We start from the raw sequence: 19,185 nt of genomic DNA on the forward strand, positions 1-19,185 counted from the left end.
CTTCTTGCCCCTGACTCCTGCTACATACCCCCAGACCCCTTGCCACACACTAGCCCCCCAAACAACACACCCTCTGGTCCCACCTCTTGGGACCGCTGCTGCTGCTGTCCTCCCCCCACACCTGAATCCCCCCTCCCTGCTGCACTCCTCCTCTCTTCTTTCTCTCTCTCTCTCTGCTCCCCTTCACTTCTTCCCATGGCTGCAGCCAGCCACACAGTAGCCTACCTCCAACCTCACCTGGAGGCTGCTATCGTTTTTTTTCCCTTTTGAAAGTTTTTTGTTGATTTGTCTCTGCTTGGGGGTGAGTTGAGTGACACAAATAGTGTTGTCTCTCCTCACTTCTGCCCCTTGACCACCTACCTACCCCAGTTGCCTGTGCCTCGTGCGGCCGCCCTGTCTGTATCCCAGCCCGGGGTGGCTGGCTGGCGGCGGCGCATCCGTGACCAGCAGTGAGCGGCAGGAGAAGGACCAGAAGAAGAGGGGTTAGTGTGTGTGCAATTGTGCACCTTTTGTCGCCCCCTTTCTCTCCCTAGTTGGTGGTTTTAAATAGGGACACCCCTATTTTGAAATGCATTTGGGTTGTGTGTGGGGAGGGACCATTGGAGATGTACTGTTGTGACTTGTGTCTTGCTTGATGAAGAAATTGCTGCTGTGTGTTGTCGCATTGCATTCAGGTGAGGTGGTTTTTTAACAGGTTACCCAACACACCACCACACCGTCCCCAGCCAGGTCATTATGTTTGGAAGACAGATGATGATGTTCCTTCCATGCTGCCAAGTGTTTGATGCCCTGCTTGCTCTTGCCTTGGGCAGCAGACAGAGTGCGTGGGTGGCGGGTTCTCTCTGTGAAAGTGCAATTGGGTTTTGGGAAGTGCAATTTGGGTTCTGTGTCAGTGAAAGTTTCTCCCAGATAGGCTGGCTCTGTTCATCAATCATCATCATCAGTTCGCCAAAGAAGGGTTTCCTTCCTGGGGTCATTCTAGTAATCTTTGAAAGATATACGATGATGATGTTCCATGCTGCCAAGTGTTTGATGCCCTGCTTGCTTGCCATGGCATTGGGCAGGCAGAGTCACAGTGGTGGGTGGGTTCTGTGAAAGTGCGACTGGGTTCTGGTTTTGGTTGTGTGAAATTTAAAGTGACTAAATAGGCTGCATTGAGGTTCATGATGCTCCCCCCCACAGCATTACTTGAAACCAACCCCCAGAACCATACCACACTGTGTTTCAATTCACTAAATAAGGGTTTCCTCCTTTGATCTGCAGGTTCCCAAGCTTTGACTGCATCCCTCCCCCCCCCCGGTAGGTGCTGTGCCCTCCCCCCATCCATTATCCCCCCAAATAATAAAAAGACCTGCCACCCACACCACAACTACTCCACCCAACTGCCCGTGCCACCCACACCAGGGGTCCACCCTTTAATCCCCAATTTTTTTTAAAAAAACTCCCATCCCCATCTCCCCCCAATTGGCTTGACACCCAAATTTTAAAAGGTCACCCTCCCCCTCACTTCAATTGGCTTCCCCCCCCATATAAAAAAGTCTTCCTTTCCCCCCAATTGGCCTACTTTTTCAAAACAGACTCCCCCCCCCCCGGCAGCTCCCAATCGATTGGGGTTTTTTTGCCCCTTCCAAATTATTTTTTTGCCCCTTTCTGGCCTTACTCTTAAAGTCTCCCTCCCTCCTCCTAGATAACAACTAGGATGCCTGGCAAAGGCGATCGCCGTGTTCCGGCCAGGCCTTCCGCTAGCTTTCCAGGCAGAGGACATGGGAGAGGCCAGGTGCAGGGTGCGCCTGCGGCATGTTGGAGAGGGAGGGGACGCGGGGAGCCTGAGGACACCCCGCTCCTCCCCATTGGGCAAATCTTCGCCCCGGCTCCGAGTTTGGTCCACAGGATCAATGTCCCCACGCTGCCTGCTGCCGGCAATCGCAGCAGAGGTGTTAGGGCTGTGGCGGGTCCACAGAGGTGTTAGGGCTATGGTGGAGGAGACTGTTGGTGTTGTGGGAGAGCAGGGTAGAGGGCGGTGAGGACTGTGTAGCCAGGTTCTCCCTCCCTCTGGGGCCCCTTCCCCCTATACTTTCGCCGCTCAGTGGGGCCCCCCCTCGTGAAGCCTGACACTCTGGTGGGGAGCGGTCTGGCGAGGTGATGGAGGAGAGGCCTGCCGGTCTCACTTGCCCCTCCCATCCAGAAGCCCAAACTAAATCCACCCCACCCCACCCCATCCAGCCTTCTCACCTCGCTGCTGCCTGCCCGAGTTCAGCTTTTTTTGTGCAGACTTGCTTTGCAGCCCTTATTAATATTATTGCAGCAATTGTTTAATTGTCTCTGTTTGCTTTAGTGGGCCTCTGTGTTTGGTTGGTTCCCCCTCCCCACCCCCACCCCGCCCAAGTTTTTCTCTTCTGCTGGTGGTTTTATCATATTATTCATTGGTTTCTTAGAAAGAATATTGGGTTTTAAACTTTTTGGCTTGTGTTCTTGATATATTGCTTTATTGCTCCCCTCCTCCTCCCTGCCTGCTCCCCCCATCCTCCCTCCTCCCAGAGCCCACGCACACCCAGCCCAGCTCCTCCCCCCCTCCAGCCTTCTTACCTCGCTGCTGCCCGCCCGAGTTGTTCTACTTTCTCCTTTGCTGTTTGTTGCCCCCTCCCCAACACCCCCTTGCCACACACTAGCCCCCCAAACAACACACCCTCTGCTCCCACCGCCTCTTCTTCTTCTTGCCCCTGACTCCTGCTACATACACCCAGACCCCTTGCCACACACTAGCCCCCCAAACAACACACCCTCTGGTCCCACCTCTTGGGACCGCTGCTGCTGCTGTCCTCCCCCCACACCTGAATCCCCCCTCCCTGCTGCACTCCTCTTCTCTTCTTTCTCTCTCTCTCTCTCTCTGCTCCCCTTCACTTCTTCCACTTCTTCCCACGGCTGCAGCCAGCCACACAGTAGCCTACCTCCAACCTCACCTGGAGGCTGCCATCGTTTTTTTTCCCTTTTGAAAGTTTTTTGTTGATTTGTCTCTGCTTGGGGGTGAGTTGAGTGACACAAATAGTGTTGTCTCTCCTCACTTCTGCCCCTTGACCACCTACCTACCCCAGTTGCCTGTGCCTCGTGTGGCCGCCCTGTCTGTATCCCAGCCCGGGGTGGCTGGCTGGCGGCGGCGCATCCGTGACCAGCAGTGAGCGGCAGGAGAAGGACCAGAAGAAGAGGGGTTAGTGTGTGTGCAATTGTGCACCTTTTGTTGCCCCCTTTCTCTCCCTAGTTGGTGGTTTTAAATAGGGACACCCCTATTTTGAAATGCATTTGGGTTGTGTGTGGGGAGGGACCATTGGAGATGTACTGTTGTGACTTGTGTCTTGCTTGATGAAGAAATTGCTGCTGTGTGTTGTCGCATTGCATTCAGGTGAGGTGGTTTTTTAACAGGTTACCCAACACACCACCACACCGTCCCCAGCCAGGTCATTATGTTTGGAAGACAGATGATGATGTTCCTTCCATGCTGCCAAGTGTTTGATGCCCTGCTTGCTCTTGCCTTGGGCAGCAGACAGAGTGCGTGGGTGGCGGGTTCTCTCTGTGAAAGTGCAATTGGGTTTTGGGAAGTGCAATTTGGGTTCTGTGTCAGTGAAAGTTTCTCCCAGATAGGCTGGCTCTGTTCATCAATCATCATCATCAGTTCGCCAAAGAAGGGTTTCCTTCCTGGGGTCATTCTAGTAATCTTTGAAAGATATACGATGATGATGTTCCATGCTGCCAAGTGTTTGATGCCCTGCTTGCTTGCCATGGCATTGGGCAGGCAGAGTCACAGTGGTGGGTGGGTTCTGTGAAAGTACGACTGGGTTCTGGTTTTGGTTGTGTGAAATTTAAAGTGACTAAATAGGCTGCATTGAGGTTCATGATGCTCCCCCCCACAGCATTACTTGAAACCAACCCCCAGAACCATACCACACTGTGTTTCAATTCACTAAATAAGGGTTTCCTCCTTTGATCTGCAGGTTCCCAAGCTTTGACTGCATCCCTCCCCCCCCCCGGTAGGTGCTGTGCCCTCCCCCCATCCATTATCCCCCCAAATAATAAAAAGACCTGCCACCCACACCACAACTACTCCACCCAACTGCCCGTGCCACCCACACCAGGGGTCCACCCTTTAATCCCCAATTTTTTTAAAAAAAACTCCCATCCCCATCTCCCCCCAATTGGCTTGACACCCAAATTTTAAAAGGTCACCCTCCCCCTCACTTCAATTGGCTTCCCCCCCCCATATAAAAAAGTCTTCCTTTCCCCCCAATTGGCCTACTTTTTCAAAACAGACTCCCCCCCACCCCGGCAGCTCCCAATCGATTGGGGTTTTTTTGCCCCTTCCAAATTATTTTTTTGCCCCTTTCTGGCCTTACTCTTAAAGTCTCCCTCCCTCCTCCTAGATAACAACTAGGATGCCTGGCAAAGGCGATCGCCGTGTTCCGGCCAGGCCTTCCGCTAGCTTTCCAGGCAGAGGACATGGGAGAGGCCAGGTGCAGGGTGCGCCTGCAGCATGTTGGAGAGGGAGGGGACGCGGGGAGCCTGAGGACACCCCGCTCCTCCCCATTGGGCAAATCTTCGCCCCGGCTCCGAGTTTGGTCCACAGGATCAATGTCCCCACGCTGCCTGCTGCCGGCAATCGCAGCAGAGGTGTTAGGGCTGTGGCGGGTCCCTCCTCGGCAGCACCAGGTGCTGCCGGGGTACCGCCCGTTGTTGTGGTGGAGGAGACTGTTGGTGTTGTGGGAGAGCAGGGTAGAGGGCGGTGAGGACTGTGTAGCCAGGTTCTCCCTCCCTCTGGGGCCCCTTCCCCCTATACTTTCGCCGCTCAGTGGGGCCCCCCCTCGTGAAGCCTGACACTCTGGTGGGGAGCGGTCTGGTGAGGTGGTGGAGGAGAGGCCTGCCTCTCCTCTGCCAGTGGAGCCGGGCCCTTTCTCTGGTGTGGAGGGCGGAAGGGGTGGGTTGGGGGGCAGCAGTGGGCAGGCAGTGGCGCCCCCCCCGAACTGCAGCAACCCTGTGAGAAACGGCCTAGGACGGTCGCCCAGGGCGCAGGAGGCCAAGGGCAGTGGTGTGTGGGCGCATTTTGAGGTCCCTCAAGATGCCCCATTCCACGCCCGCTGTGTCCACTGCAGGATGCAGGTCAGCCGTGGAATGAACCCTGGGCACCTGGGTACGACGCCCATGTGGAGACACACAGAGCGTCACCACCCAGTTCTCAGGGGACAGGCTGGCAGCGCTAGTGCGCCTTGTGCATCTGCCACTAGGGCGGACAGCGGCAGTGTGCCAGCCAAAAGGCAGGCTACACTGACAGTCCAGCGGTGGACGCAGTTGTCAGGCAGCCAGCATACTGTTCATGTGGACCATCATCACCTCACCCACCTCATAGGGGAGATGATTTCCACCGATGACCAGCTGTTTCAGGTGGTCGAGAACTCCGGCTTTTGCCGGATACGCCAGTATCTGGTGCCAGAATACGTCATCCCCTCAAGGACCACGTTCAGCCGGAATGTGGTCCCCTCCCTGTACCGCAAGTGCAGGGAGCTTGTGTCGGCCGGGCTGCGTTCGGCTCCAGCGGGCACCAGCGTGCATTTCATGACTGACCTCTGGACCAGTGAGGGGACCTCCTCGGGTGATCCTTCCGGGTCTGTTGCATCTCCCACTGCACTACGGCACAGGTGGGCCGTTCTGCATGTGGAGACGATGGACACGAGGCACACCGGGGAGGAGGTGGCGGCCGTACTTGACCGTCAGATAGAGGAGTGGATTGGCAGGTGTCCACACCTCTCCCGCAGCTTCATTGTCACAGACAATGGAGCCAACGTTACCGCCGCTATCGAGACGTTCATGGGCTGTGTGAACATACGGTGTATGGCACACACGCTCCATCTGACCGTCAGGGACGCCCTTGGCCTTAAGGAGCTGAAGGTGGCCCAGGAGAAGGGCCGCCCCCTCCTAGGTGCTGTTGCTACCACGGCCACGCTTGTCAAGAAGTCTCGCAAGCTGGCTGCCCACTTCCACCGCAGCGAGAAGTCCAGGAGACTGCTTCGCCAGAAGCAGGATGACCTTGGGCTTCCTCGCCATTTCATCCCTACGGATATTGAGACGCAGTGGAACTCCACCTTCCTCCTGTTCCAGAGCCTGTTGGAGCAGGAGAGAGCCCTTGTAGCCCTGGTGAGGGACGAGTCCTTGGAGTCTGTGGGGACGAGTCTGTGACCTCTCGAACGCAGAGTGGAAGCAGATGTCCGAGGCGGTGTCGGCACTCAAGCCCTTCCAGTTTGCCATGAAGGGCTTGTGTGCCGACACCACTCCCTTGAGCCAGGCGCTGCCCACAGCTCTGGGTCTGGAGAAGCTGATGGGTGAACTCCAGATTTCTCTGACCACACCAGAGGGTCATGCTCTGGCTGGGAGGCTGAAGTCTGGGGTTGACAGGCGGCTCGTTGGTGCGCTGGGAGACAGGGAGGAGTATGTCCTCGCTTGTCTCTGTAACCCAGCCATCAAGGGCAATGCTGTGAGTGCCGACGAATTGCCCAGGTGGAGGGACATCCTGGTACAGAAGGTCAGGGAGGAGGAGGCCGCTAAGGCCCGCAGAGACCAGGATGTTGGTAGTGGTGCGGGGGCAGCCCCGCCGCCCAACCCGCACTCAGCAGCAGCATGGGCGGCCAGCTGGCGTCAGCTTCCCCTTTCCCTCCCTCTTCCCAGTCCAGCAGCATGGCATCCCAGGCAGCACCATCGCAGCAGCAATTTGCTCCCACCCTGAAATCCGCCCAGTGGTTTCAGCAGTTCTGCTATGGCGCCTTGCCTGGTATGCGGGAGGCTCGACCTGCCAGGCCCCCCCTCCAGTGCTGAGCAATGCATTGTGCAGTACTTGGAGGAGCCTGTGGAGGAAGATGGCGCGGACTGCGCACAGTTCTGGGCGACCCACCGCCAAGTCTGGCCGGACCTGGTGGTGGTTGCTGTGAGCCTCCTCTCCTGCCCCCCGACCTGTGTCCAGAGCGAGCGGGTGTTTTCACGTGCCGGGGACGTGGTGATACCCTCTCGCTCCCACTTGGACGCTGGGCTGGTGGAGCAGCTGGTCTTCCTTAAGGTGAACCTCCCCCTGCTGGGCTACCCCAAGCTGGAGTTTGAGATGGGTGAGTGATTACCGTGGGTTGCCCCATGGTTGGTCACCTGCCTGGCTCGACCTCTGTGCTTATCCCTACCCTTCCCCCTTCTACCTCTAGCTGAGCTGACGTGACAGATGCTGAGCTGTGCCAGCCAGTCGCACCGTGTAGTGTGCCCACACAGAGATGCAGTGGTAGTAGTAGTGGTAGTGCTGCGACTGGCCAAACTTTTACAACACCCACGCCCACCTAAAAAGAAACCCAATACTGACCAGCAGCAGCACAGGCCCTTATCTCTCCACCTGTCAGCATTTGGGGACCTGGCGTGGGCATGGCACACACCCCAAAAGTAGCACAGCCCTAATAGTACTAGACTATGCGGCAGCGGCGGGTATACGTTCTAATGCAGTGTAAATATGTAAATACCAGTATGTAAATAAACATGTAAATAGTTTTTTCTTTAAAATCCCATGTCAAAATCAACCCTCAAAATTATTCAAAAGAAAAAAAATTGGTAACCAAGGGAGAACAAAATGAATGCTAGATGAATTGATTTTATTGAAAATGTTACCCAAGATCATGTGTGGGGGGGCTTGGTTTACATGGAAAAAATAATTTAATGATTTTTTTAAATGAAAAGAATGAATTATCATCTTATGTTCATCTTGATTGTGCTCACTGTTGATGTTGGCTGATGGCGAAAAAACAAAAACCATCAGAATAGCAATGAACTGGCTGCCAACACAACATATTGATTGATAACTATGCAGGGGGGGAATTGGGTCTCTGTGTGTGGTGCAGGCTCAGTCTGTCTCTTCCTGTTGTGTGTGTGTGTGTGTCTGTGTGAATGGATGCCTAGCACTGTCTCTGTGTGTGGATGCTTTCTGTGTAGTGTGCTGTCTTCTGTGTCTGTGCTGTGTGTCTGTCTACATTTTTTTCCTCCCCCCTCCGACTCCCTCCCCCCCCATGCCTCCCTCCATCCCTCCCCTCATCCTCCCCCCTTCCTCTTCACCACCCTCCATCCTCCCTTCCAGCCCACCACCACCTCACCTGCCCCCAAACCCTGGTCTGGCAGATGATGAGAATCTGGTCTCTCCCACCGAAGCACACACGTGATCACGTGTGTGCATAATATGTGGCTGACCAACTCTGAGCCGGACCCTCCTCCCCCTTCAATCCCTTCTGCTACATCCCTCTCCCCCTCCCCTTTCCTCTCCCCTTTCCTCCCCACTTCCATCCCTTCCTCCCTCCCCCCTCCTAGCTAGCAGCGCACACATACACACACAAAACACCTGTGGTGGCAAACACCACCAGCACACATGCACTCACACTGGTGCCACCACCTGCCTTGGGCCTCTCTGTGTCCTTGAGCAAATATGTGGTGGTGGGCCAGAGAAGCATTTCTTTCAAGTAAGGCAAAAGGCATGCACTCACTGCGCACAAACACACGCACACACACACACGCACACGAAGAAGAGGTGAAAAGACGAGAAGAGGCAACTTCTAGAACCAGCAGCAGCAGGTGAGTGTTGTGTTGTGTTGCTTCCCAATGCCATTGCCCATGCTCAATGCTCAGTCTGCTGAAACTAAACTAACTACTATCATCCTCATATGCAGCTCAGCTCAGCTCAGCTGCACAGCACTCACTAACTAGACACTACAGCTGGTGGTAGAAAGAAGAAGATGTCCTGGTGGATTTTAAACTTTCAAATCTGTGCTAGGATTGCCTCGCCTCCTCCTCCTGCCTGTAATTGCGCCCTCTCCCCTTGCAGTTGCGTTGTGATGGGTTGGTATGCATGCGCCGTCTACTTAGCTCTCTCCTCATGTTGGCTTGGCTTGCTAGGCACTGGCTGGCAGCAGCTGTTGGCTGTGTGCTAGGCTCAGGCTGTGGCGCGCGTGACTGGACTGGGAATGTTAGTGTAGCAGCAACACTGGTTGTGGTGGTAGCAGTTGTTGTTGTTGTTGTTGCTGGGCTGGTGGCTGCTGCCCTGTGCTGACTCTGCGCACTTGGTCTGGTTTGGATGCAGATGTAGGGTGTGTGTGCATCATCCATGGGGAGCAGCAGAGCAGAGCAGGTTGGCTGGCTTCTGTCTGTCGGGCCTAGTCAGTGGCAGGCACTGAGTGAGGCGGTGGTTTCTTTGGGCATCACATCACCCATCATGCAGAGCAGCAGGTCTGCTGCTCTGCTGCTCCGCCTCCTGCTTCTTCTCTGTGTGTGCTGCTCTTGTGCTTAGTGTGCTGCTCCACTGCTGCTGCTGGCAGGCAGCAGCAGCAGCGGCCTTTTTGTTAGATCAGAGAGTTGGTGTTGTCTCTCTGAGTGTCATCTTAGTTGCTTGGATAGGTGGTAGTAGGTAGGTATTAAGGTGGACTGACTGGGTGTTACGTGTTAGGGCAAAAAAGAGAGAGGGGGGCAAAAAAGCTGGCAATTGTTGGGTTGCCCCTAGCATTGCCCCTAGAAATAACTGTCTCTCTATGTGGCACTGGCTTTTATTACCTTTCACCCACTGACACACATTCTATTCTTTACAATTACATATTATTTAATGCCTTAGAAAATCCTAATAAAAAAACCATCACTCCTATCTCTCCGGGGATTGCTGGAATGGACTGAGGCCATTTTTGCCATGGCCCCAGACCCACTTTGGGGGTGGTGCCACCCCACGGAGGCGGGTCCGGGGCTGCCCCCCAAAAAAACCCAATCTAGCCAATGGGATTTTTTCTCTTCTTTTCAAGAAATCCACCAACAATGCTAGGGGCAACCCAACAATTGCCAGCTTTTTTGCCCCCCTCTCTCTTTTGGGTCTGGGGCAGCCCAAAACCCCCATTCTAGCCAATGGGATTTTTTTTCCAAAAATTCACCAATAATACTAGGAGCAACCAATTACCTTGGGATTGTTGGGGTGGAGGACACCCATGGGTGGCTACCACCCACCCCAGCTTTTTGCCCGTAAGTGCTCCACATAGGGAGTTATAGGCAAAAATTGAAAAAAAAATTAAACAATCGTAAAAAATCAGAGGAAGGGCCAATCGACTTGAAATTTGGGTGGCAGGTAGAACACAAGGTCCCCTTTAAAACCAGCTATTTTTTGAGATCTGAACCAGCTCAGTTCGGATCTGAACCGGTTCAGATCCAAACCAGACCGGGGGGTGGTTCGGACAAAACCAAAACCAAACCACCCCGGTCCAGTTCGGACCTGGTTTGGATCCGAACCAAACCGGGTGAACCGGTTTTGTGCACATCCCTATAGGACTGTACCTGGAAGTCAGCTTTGAGAAGCTGTGCGGACCACCAGAAAGATACCCCGTTAAAGGAATCCAGGAAAGTCTGCCATAGCCTCATGTCCTCCCTCATGGTGGCTGTCACCCTGATCAGGAAGTGGGGCCGATTACACCCCACTGTGGCGTCGCACAGCCGGCATAGAAAGGGATGACCGGGGACCACCACCCTGCAGGCAAAGTTAAGGTGGCCCACCAGCGACTGCAACTGGTGTAACGTGACCTTCCTGGCCACGCTACACTCCCTAAGAAGCTCCCTCAAGGTAGTAAGTTTGCTCTCGTGGAGACGTGAGAGCTGACCTACGGTGTCCAGTTCTATTCCCAAGAATGTTAGCTTTGTGGCCGGCCCCTCGGTCTTGTCCTTCACCAGGGGCACCCCCAACTCACCGCAGAGAGCCCCAAACGTGTGCAGTAGATGAGAGCATTGGTTAGATCCCACCCTCCCTCCAAAAATAAAGTCGTCAAGGAAATGAGCGGAGGAGCTGAGGCGGGCAGCCCGGCGCAATGCCCACTCCAGCATAGTGCTAAAGGCTTCAAATGCTGCGCAAGATACGGAGCATCCCATGGGGGGGCTCTGTCGATGTAGTACCCCCCGTTAAACGCAAAACCCAATAGATCAAAGTCATCAGGACAGGCAGAAGTCATCAGGGCAGGGCAGGCAGCAGGCGGAAAGCGGATTCGATGTCACACTTTGCCATGAGGGCCCGCGGCCCGCAAACCCTGATCATGGCCACTGCCGCATCAAAGGAGGTGTACCGAACCGAGCAGAGCTCGGCCGGTATGCCATCATTGACCGAACTACCCCGGGGGTAGGACAGGTGGTGGATGAGCCTGTACTCCCCTGGCACCTTCTTTGGGACTACGCCTAGGGGGGAAACCCTCAAGGTTGGTAGTGGGAGCCTGGTGAAGGGGCCCAGCACCCTCCCCAGCGCCACTTCCTTGGCAATCTTCCTAGCCACTATGTGTTCCATCCCCTCTACGGATTTTAAGTTGCGGGCAAAACTATGGGTACGCCTGGATTGACATGGTATTTGGAAACCCCTCACAAAACCCTCTTCTATATAGCGTGCGCGCTCCCTATCAGAGTAGTCGTGCAGCAGCCTCCGGAGCACCAGGATTTTAATTGGGGTGGGGCCCCTTTCCCGCACCGGCCCCAGGGGCGGCTGCAGGACCCTTTCCTCCTCCCGAGCTTTGGTAGCCCCCCTGCCTCTGAGGGCTTTAGTCCTTTGACAGTAGAGGCCAGCGTGTCACCCACCACAGAAGCCACAGTCATGTCTGTATTTGCAAAGGGAGCATGCACATTTTCCATTCTTATTGAATTCCCAGCAAACCAGGGGACTTTGAACCCCCTGGGTGCCCGCAGCCGAGGCTGCTGACGCTGCTGGTGTCTTGGAAATAACCAAAGGCCTTGCGGGCGTAATGATCTGGAGCCATAGCTCCAGGTGTTGCCTTTCCCATGAGATCACTGAATTGTTGGACGCGCGCTCCTGGAACCCTTGGTCGTAGCGCTCCCAGGCATTACCCGCAAAGTCCACAAAGGCCCTATGGATAATATCAAAGTACTTAATGAGCGCAGGGCCCTTCTCAGGGTATTTTTGCTTGACTACGCCCATGTAGACTGTAAACCCTGAAACCCAGTTGGCCCAATTATGCTCAATGGGCTTCTTCCTTGTCCTCTCTTTGTCTTTTCCTCGGACCCCGTCCTTGTCCATTGGCTCGGATTCCTTGAAAAGTAACTGGAATATGTCCATATATTCTTCCCTCCAGATACGTTCCTTGACCGCCGGCAAGAGGTGGTCCCCCAGGGGGACTGGCCCATCCCTGGCGTGCCAAGAGGTGCCCAGCTGCGCTGCTGCCCCATGGGGGGCTGAGCCTCTGCCCTGCCACACCTGATTGCAGGTGGCATGCGGCGATGCCCAGTTGATAGGGCCAGGATACCACCCATATGGCCCGAAGGGGGCGTTGTATGGCAAACCCCAAGGCCATGATCCCTGTGGTGACTCACCCGCATCATTCCCATCGTTCCTGGGGTCCTCGCCACCGTCGCCCGGCACTGGTGCAGCCTGGAATGGCTTGTCCCCATGCGACTTCGCTGCCGCCGGTCCCGCCGCCGCCTCTAGAGCTGCCAAACGATCAGCAAAACTCTGCATCAGTTTGGCCTTTTTGGCAGCCCTGGATGTCCTTTGTGGATGCGGGGGCACCCCAGAAGACCCTCCCCCTGAGTCATTCCCCCACCCCCAGGGTAGCGCGCTGCTTCTCCAGGGCTTGGAGGCAGGTGATAAGCGCCCTGATGGCCCCCAGCTCGAGATCACCCTCCTCATCTGAAGACTCCACAGGAATGTTTGGCCTCTTAGCAGGCCGCACGGGCTTGCCCCATTTCTTGACTGGGGCTTTACCACCCTTCTTAATTGGGGCCTTCTTAGGGCCCATTGTGGCTGCGCCCAGTGTATACCCGCCCAAACCTCCGAGAACCAAAAAGGGGGGGGGGAATGGCCGTTAGAATGCCTGCTTTAACCACCCAGACCTCCGAGAACTAAAAGGGGGGGCAAATGGCTGTTAGCGTGCCTGCTTTAACCTCTCTCTTGACCTCCACCACCTCCCAGAACCGAGCTCCAAACCTCGGGCCGGGTGACCAGCCTGCTGTGATGCAATGCTCCGGTGGTCTGCCTGGATAGCTGCTTGTGATGGATGGTCCGCTGGAAGAGCTGCCCTCAAGAGATGGCCTGCCACCGAGCTGGGAGCCGGGGGGGCTGGGAGCTACCCCCAGAAGCGAGCCCGAGGACCTAAGGGGCCTATAGCCCCCGGTGCAACGAGCCTTGGAACTGGCCCAACCGTGGGGGGGGGCGTCCGGGCCCGGCTTCCCTCATGGCAGGGCTTGAGAGCCCTCCGTCGTTGCAATGGGGGCGGCCACGCAATCGGCGGGTCGCCCAGTATCTTAGGTGGTGGGGCTTAGGAGCCCTCAGCCGCCGCTACAGCCCCCGGGCAGTCTGCTCTATGTCGTAGGCGGCGGGGCTTAGAAGCCCTCCGCCGCCTCTATGGGGCGGCCGCGCAGCCGGTGGGCCGCCCAGTTCCCCCAGGCAGTGGGGCTTAAGAGCCCCCGGCCGCCACTACAGCCCCCGGGCTGGCCAGTCGGAGTCACGGGTGGCGGGGCTTAAGAGCCCTCGGCCGCTGCTACAGCCCCCGCACAGCTGACCCGAGCAGGCCACTTATGCGGCGCTGATGCAGGAAGCGGGCCGGCCTAAGCGGTCGGCCCGCTGTTGCAGTCCCCCGGCACCGCTCCGGCTAGCCGCCACTCCGAACAGGCCCGGCCATGTGTAGTGCTGGCCTCGGAGCTCTGCAGCAGACGTCCTCTCTCTGCTCGCTCGAGAGAAGGACTGAGCCAGCGCATGCGTGCTGCCGGCTCGCTGCAGTAAGCCCTGCCCTGGAAGCACGTCGGGGCCAATGGGAGCTGGCTCCCTGTGCCACGTGCTCCTTCCAGGTGGAGGCTGGGGGCAAATGAGCCGCACTGCCTAGAAGGGCGGCAATCGGCTGGCTTTCCTAATTAGGTTATTGTCAGTTTTAAACCATTATATAAAGCCCCCTTAATTGAAAGGCAGATTTATGAGGTATAATATTTAATTATACTCAAAGTTAAAACCTATATATGAAACCCTAAAATTAGTTATATTAATTATTGTTTCTTCCATAAAGGTATATAGCAGTTCCTTAAGTCATTAGAACATTTGGGAATACCATAAAAAAAACCTCAATTTCTGAGTAGGTTATTTCAATGCTAAACCTCTATATAGAGTTCCCTAAATCTTAATGGTTAAAAGAAAGAAAAAAGAAACAATTAACACACGGAATACATTGAAATACAATTTTAAAAAGTATATTATTTTATTATACCCTAAGTTAAAACATGTATATGAAACCCTAGATAAATATCTCAAGAAAAGGAGCCACAAGGGGGAAAAGGAGACCTCAAAAAGAGAGGAAAGGAGAGAGAGAGAGAACAAGCCTCAGGGGGAAAGAGAAGTAAGAGAGAACAGAAAATTCCATTATATTAAAAATATTTCAGCAAAGAGAAATAAAATACTGATAGATATACCACTAAAAATATCGGGCTTTTCATTTATTCCAGCACAAAGACAGAAAGAAAGAAAAATTGGTAAACATCTCAGATGACTCACATAATATAGGGCTAATATCAAATCTTAAAACCAGTGTCCAGGGACACTCTCTGATTTAGGGGGAGACTAAACAGTGCTGGAACTTTAACTTCTATGCCTGGAAAACAAGGATTATCAAGTTTCTATATAATAAAATTCCTTCAGTTAGAATCCTTCCACGTAAATCTCACCGTGGCTACCTATCCAAAAACTAAGTTCTAATAAAACACACACAAAAGCTAAATAGCTAAAGCAAATAAACTTTTAAATAAGATTTAAATACTTTAAAAGACCCCTTTTTGTAAAATCTTCTTCTTAAATTATCTTAAGGTGAAACACCACTTAACAGTCTGCCCCCATGCCAATTTCCCCTCCTGTATTTGATAAAAAGTACTATGGTTGCAACACCAGAATAAAAATCATCATCCCTCCAACTCACCTGAGTAACAAGTTTAGAAATTCTTCAAAGTAAAGTCAAGATTCCGATACAAAATGCTAATTGACATTAACTGTGATTGAATGGCAGTTCCATCAGTGGTATTGAACTACAAAAGACCGAAAAGTCCTGATTCCACTAAGAAAGATAGAACATAGGAAAACAATCCTCCTCTTCCTCTGCCGAAACAGCCAGCCAGTTCTCACCGGTCATTTTCATTTCCTCAATCAGAGCTTCAAAAGGTTGGTATGTGTAGATATACCAATGTGTAAATATGTAGATATGTGGCACTGCAGAACAATTTTTAAAAGACCCATAAGAGCTGCTTTTCTCTCCAAGCCAATCTTCTTCGCCATTCCTCTTCTCCATTGTAGATGTACATTTTTTCTGAAAAGTTCAAGGGGGATTCTCAGAAAATACAAAATTCATAATCATCTCCGACAGATTATGTGTAGGTTAAAGATCAAGATAAAATAAATAATTGCTGTAAAGATCAAGATAAAATAAATAATTGCTGTAAAGATCAAGATAAAATAAATAATTGCTGTAGCCTCAAACATTTTAAAAGGATTCTTCAAAGCAAAACTAAAAGCTGATAGCATTGGAATGCTGGGCTCTCTGGCGAAGTCCATGGGAAGATTCCAAAATAGAAGATAGCAGAAAATAAGCAAAAGTTGACAGTAAAAAAACCCATAGATCTGAAAAACTCACAGCCATAGTTATCTCAGAGATTTATCGGAGCAGGTTAAAAATGTATAGCAAGTCGTCCGTAACTGGGTGGTGGAAATGCCTCTTCCCGTTCAGTCTGATGACTGCAGATAGGTCTCTCCAGGTGTTCATCCAGGGTTTTCCAGACTTTCAAGGGTCTGAGGACCCCCTAGCCCCACACCTCCAGAAGGAGGACCGAGCCCTGCACATATACCGACCTCCATCCAGCTAATGGAAGGTTTTAGGATCAAATGGTAGATGAAATCTCTGACTACTGATTAGTCAGGAGTTTTCATTCTGAACCTCATTTTGCTTCTCCGTAATATAATTGTCTTCCATCCAAATGGTATCACATGTTCAGGCATGACTCCCTTCAGGGATCAGATCTGCCTAATTTTGGACAAACTGTGGGGAAAATGTCCCTGGTTTAAGCAGGTGGGATGCACCAGCAAGACAGGCTTCAGCAACAGACTGTCATGGAGGTGGAAAAATGATCAGGCAAAGTGGAGAAATAATCAGCAATCCAGAGGAAGACAAAAGCACACTTTGGCTGGCAATTAGCCCTCAGTCCATAGATGCAGAGAACCAAGGCGGCAGAGAGAAGGCAGGCACTATTTGGCTGGCAATTGACCCCTCACTCCATAGACTCAGAAAGCCAAACCAGAGTTTGGCAGGGCAGAGGATGAGTAGGCTGGTGGACTCGGAAACAATAGTTGGAAGCAGGCTGGTATGGTGGAAGAAGAGCAAGTAAGTGGACCAACATGGTAAGAACATAAGAGCAGCCCTGCTGGATCAGGCTCAAGGCCTATCTAGTCCAGCATCTTGTTTCACATAGTGGCCCACCAGATGCCACTGGGAAGCCCACAGGCAAGAGCTGAGAGCATGCCCTCTCTCCTACTGTTGCTCCCATGCAACTGGTATTTAGAGGCATCTTTCCTCTGAGGTTGGAGGGGCCTATAGCCTGTGTTCTCTCTAATTTTTTTAAATCTGTATGTGGAATGAGTTTTGTTCTGGGTGGAAGTATCAAGGCAGTGTGTGCACACATGCATTCAGAATAGGGCCTTCCTGATTCAACCTGAGCGGGATCTAAAATTAACTGAGTGGACATCTAAAAAACTTGTGAGCGCAAGTATGTGTGCACGCACGCCTTAGAAGGAACACTGCCTATAGCCCTCAGACTAGCAGCCACTGGAATTTATCTAAACTCCTCTTAAAGCTATACAGGCTGCTGGCAGTCACCACATCCTATGGCAGAGAATTCCACAAGCTGATAATGCATTGAGTTTAAAAGTACTTCCTTTTGTTGGTCCTAAATTTCTTGGCAATCAGTTTCATCTGATGACCCCTGGTTCTAGTGTTATGAGAGGGGCAGAAAACTTCCTCTTTCTCCACACCATGCATGATTTTATAGACCTCTATCATGTCTCCCCTCAGTCGTCTTTTTTCTAAATTGAAAAGCCCCAGGTGTTGTAGCCAGGGGCGTATATAGGGAAAATAGTGCCTAGGGCAAGCACTGAAATTGCGCCCCTGTCCAAACAATCAGACAATCTTCAATCCCTTTATATGTTCTAACGCTATGAAAACTTGAACTCTCATATTTTAATTATTCCCTTACTAAACAATACTTTTGATGTTGCATCAGCAGTATCCACTCCCTCTGTGTAAGCACACTATTTATTATTATTATTATTATTATTATTATTATTATTATTAATTCAATTTTTATACCACCTTTCATAAAACATCCCAAGGCGTTTACAAAAGTTAAAATACAATAAAAATCCATAAAAATCACATTTAAAACCTTAAAGTCAGTCAATTAGTAAAAACCATGAAACACTAAAAAAACAACCATAAGAAGACAAAAAGAAGCAGGAAAGTTGAAAGAAAGAGTAATTTAACTACATCTCTTCTGAAGTGTCTCAACATCATAGCCACATTTAAAACAGCAAATAAGTCAAACTTTAAAAAGCAAAGCACAAATATTGAGATTTTCTTTTCTGAAAGATCTAAATAAATATTATAATGTTATGCCCTGCAGCTAAAAACAATGTATGGCCTTGCTGAGATTTTCTTCCCTTTGCATATATATATTCCACTCACAAAAAGTGTATTAACTTGAAGTGAGACCCTATATTCTACTACCAAGGCAAACTTTCAAAAGTAAGTAAATGTACTCTGTTATTTTCTAGCATCAAATTCTTTTATCCTACTACATATAATCCAGCTCCCTTTTAAAATCATAACTATACACACTTAATTCCAGCAATAAACTTCCAACATTCTTTCCCCCTCCCTTTCTCCCTCTCGCAGATGCGGGGGGTGCGCCTGGCAGCTATTGCTGTAGTGGTGGGAAATAGAAGAATTGGCGCTGGCAGAGCAGCTGGCCGTTACAGGGGAAGAGAAATTGGTAATTTAGTGACTATCTCTACTTCCAACTGTTCTGACAACTCTCAGGCCTTGGGGAGCAGCACCAATTACTCACAGAGCCTGACCTTGCTCCTTTGTAATGCCAGGTCGGTTCAAAATAAGACCGAAATTGTTCATGATTTAATCATGGATGAGGGAGCTGACCTGGCATGTATAACTGAGACCTGGTTGGGGGAAGTGAGTGGCCCAGTGTGGGCTCAGCTTCATCCTCCAGGTTACTCTGTTGTGGAGCAGGTTAGGGGAAGTGGGCGGGGGGGTGGAGTGGCTGTGGTCCATAAAAATACTATCTCCCTTACCAGGGCCCCTGTGAGACAGTTGACCTATATTGAGTGTGTATTTTTGAGGCTGGGAACTAGGGATAGATTGGGGATTCTGTTGGTGTACCGTTCACCCCGCTGCCCAACTGACTCCCTAACTGAGCTGACGGAGCTGGTCGTGGAGTTGGTGATGGAGTCTCCCAGGCTTTTGGTGCTGGGGGACTTCAATATCCACTTTGGGGCTGGCTTGTCTGGTGTTGCTCAGGAGTTCATAGCGGCCATGACAACTATGGGCCTATCCCAATTAATTTTTGAACCAACTCATGTTGCCGGCCACACACTGGATTTGGTCTTCTGTTCGGATCAGGGGGGTGTTCCGTGGGTGGGGAATCCGTTGGTTACCCCATTGTCATGGACGGATCACTACCTGGTTAAGGTTGGTATCGCGGACACAATCCACCCCTGCAGGGGTGATGGACCTATTAGGATGGTCCGTCCAAAAAGGCTGCTGGACCCAGCGGGTTTCCAAAAGGCCTTGGAGGGGTTCAATGTTGGTGTGGTCGGTGATTCTATCAATGCCATGGTGGGAACATGGAATAGATAACTCACCAGGGCAGTAGATATTATTGCTCCTAAGCGTCCCTCCAGGCCTGCTTCTAAGATGGCCCCCTGGTATACCGAGGAGTTGCGGGGGATGAAGCGGCTTGCTAGGCGACTGGAACGCAGGTGGAGGAGAACTTGGCTCGAATCTGACAGGATGCAGCATAGAACCCATTTGAAGACCTATGCAATGGCGGTGCGCGTGGCAAAAAAACATTTTT

General features: G+C 51.9%; 1 protein-coding gene across 3 annotated transcripts in view; it reads right to left on the minus strand.

Moving 5' to 3' along the window:
* Positions 1–14,132, minus strand: part of LOC128324619 (vitellogenin-2-like) — a 71,073-nt gene extending 56,941 nt beyond the window's left edge. For 2 of the 3 annotated variants that reach the window (XM_053249393.1, XM_053249391.1), the window contains exon 1: positions 12,388–14,132. In XM_053249393.1, the coding sequence (XP_053105368.1) occupies positions 12,388–12,703 (316 nt within the window). In that variant the 5' untranslated portion in view covers positions 12,704–14,132. The remainder of the gene's footprint in view (positions 1–12,387) is intronic. The other variant, XM_053249394.1, reaches the window with a different exon arrangement.
* Between the last annotated feature and the right edge of the window lie 5,053 nt (positions 14,133–19,185).

This window comes from Hemicordylus capensis, chromosome 4, assembly GCF_027244095.1.
Source record: "Hemicordylus capensis ecotype Gifberg chromosome 4, rHemCap1.1.pri, whole genome shotgun sequence".
Lineage (NCBI taxonomy): Eukaryota > Metazoa > Chordata > Lepidosauria > Squamata > Cordylidae > Hemicordylus > Hemicordylus capensis.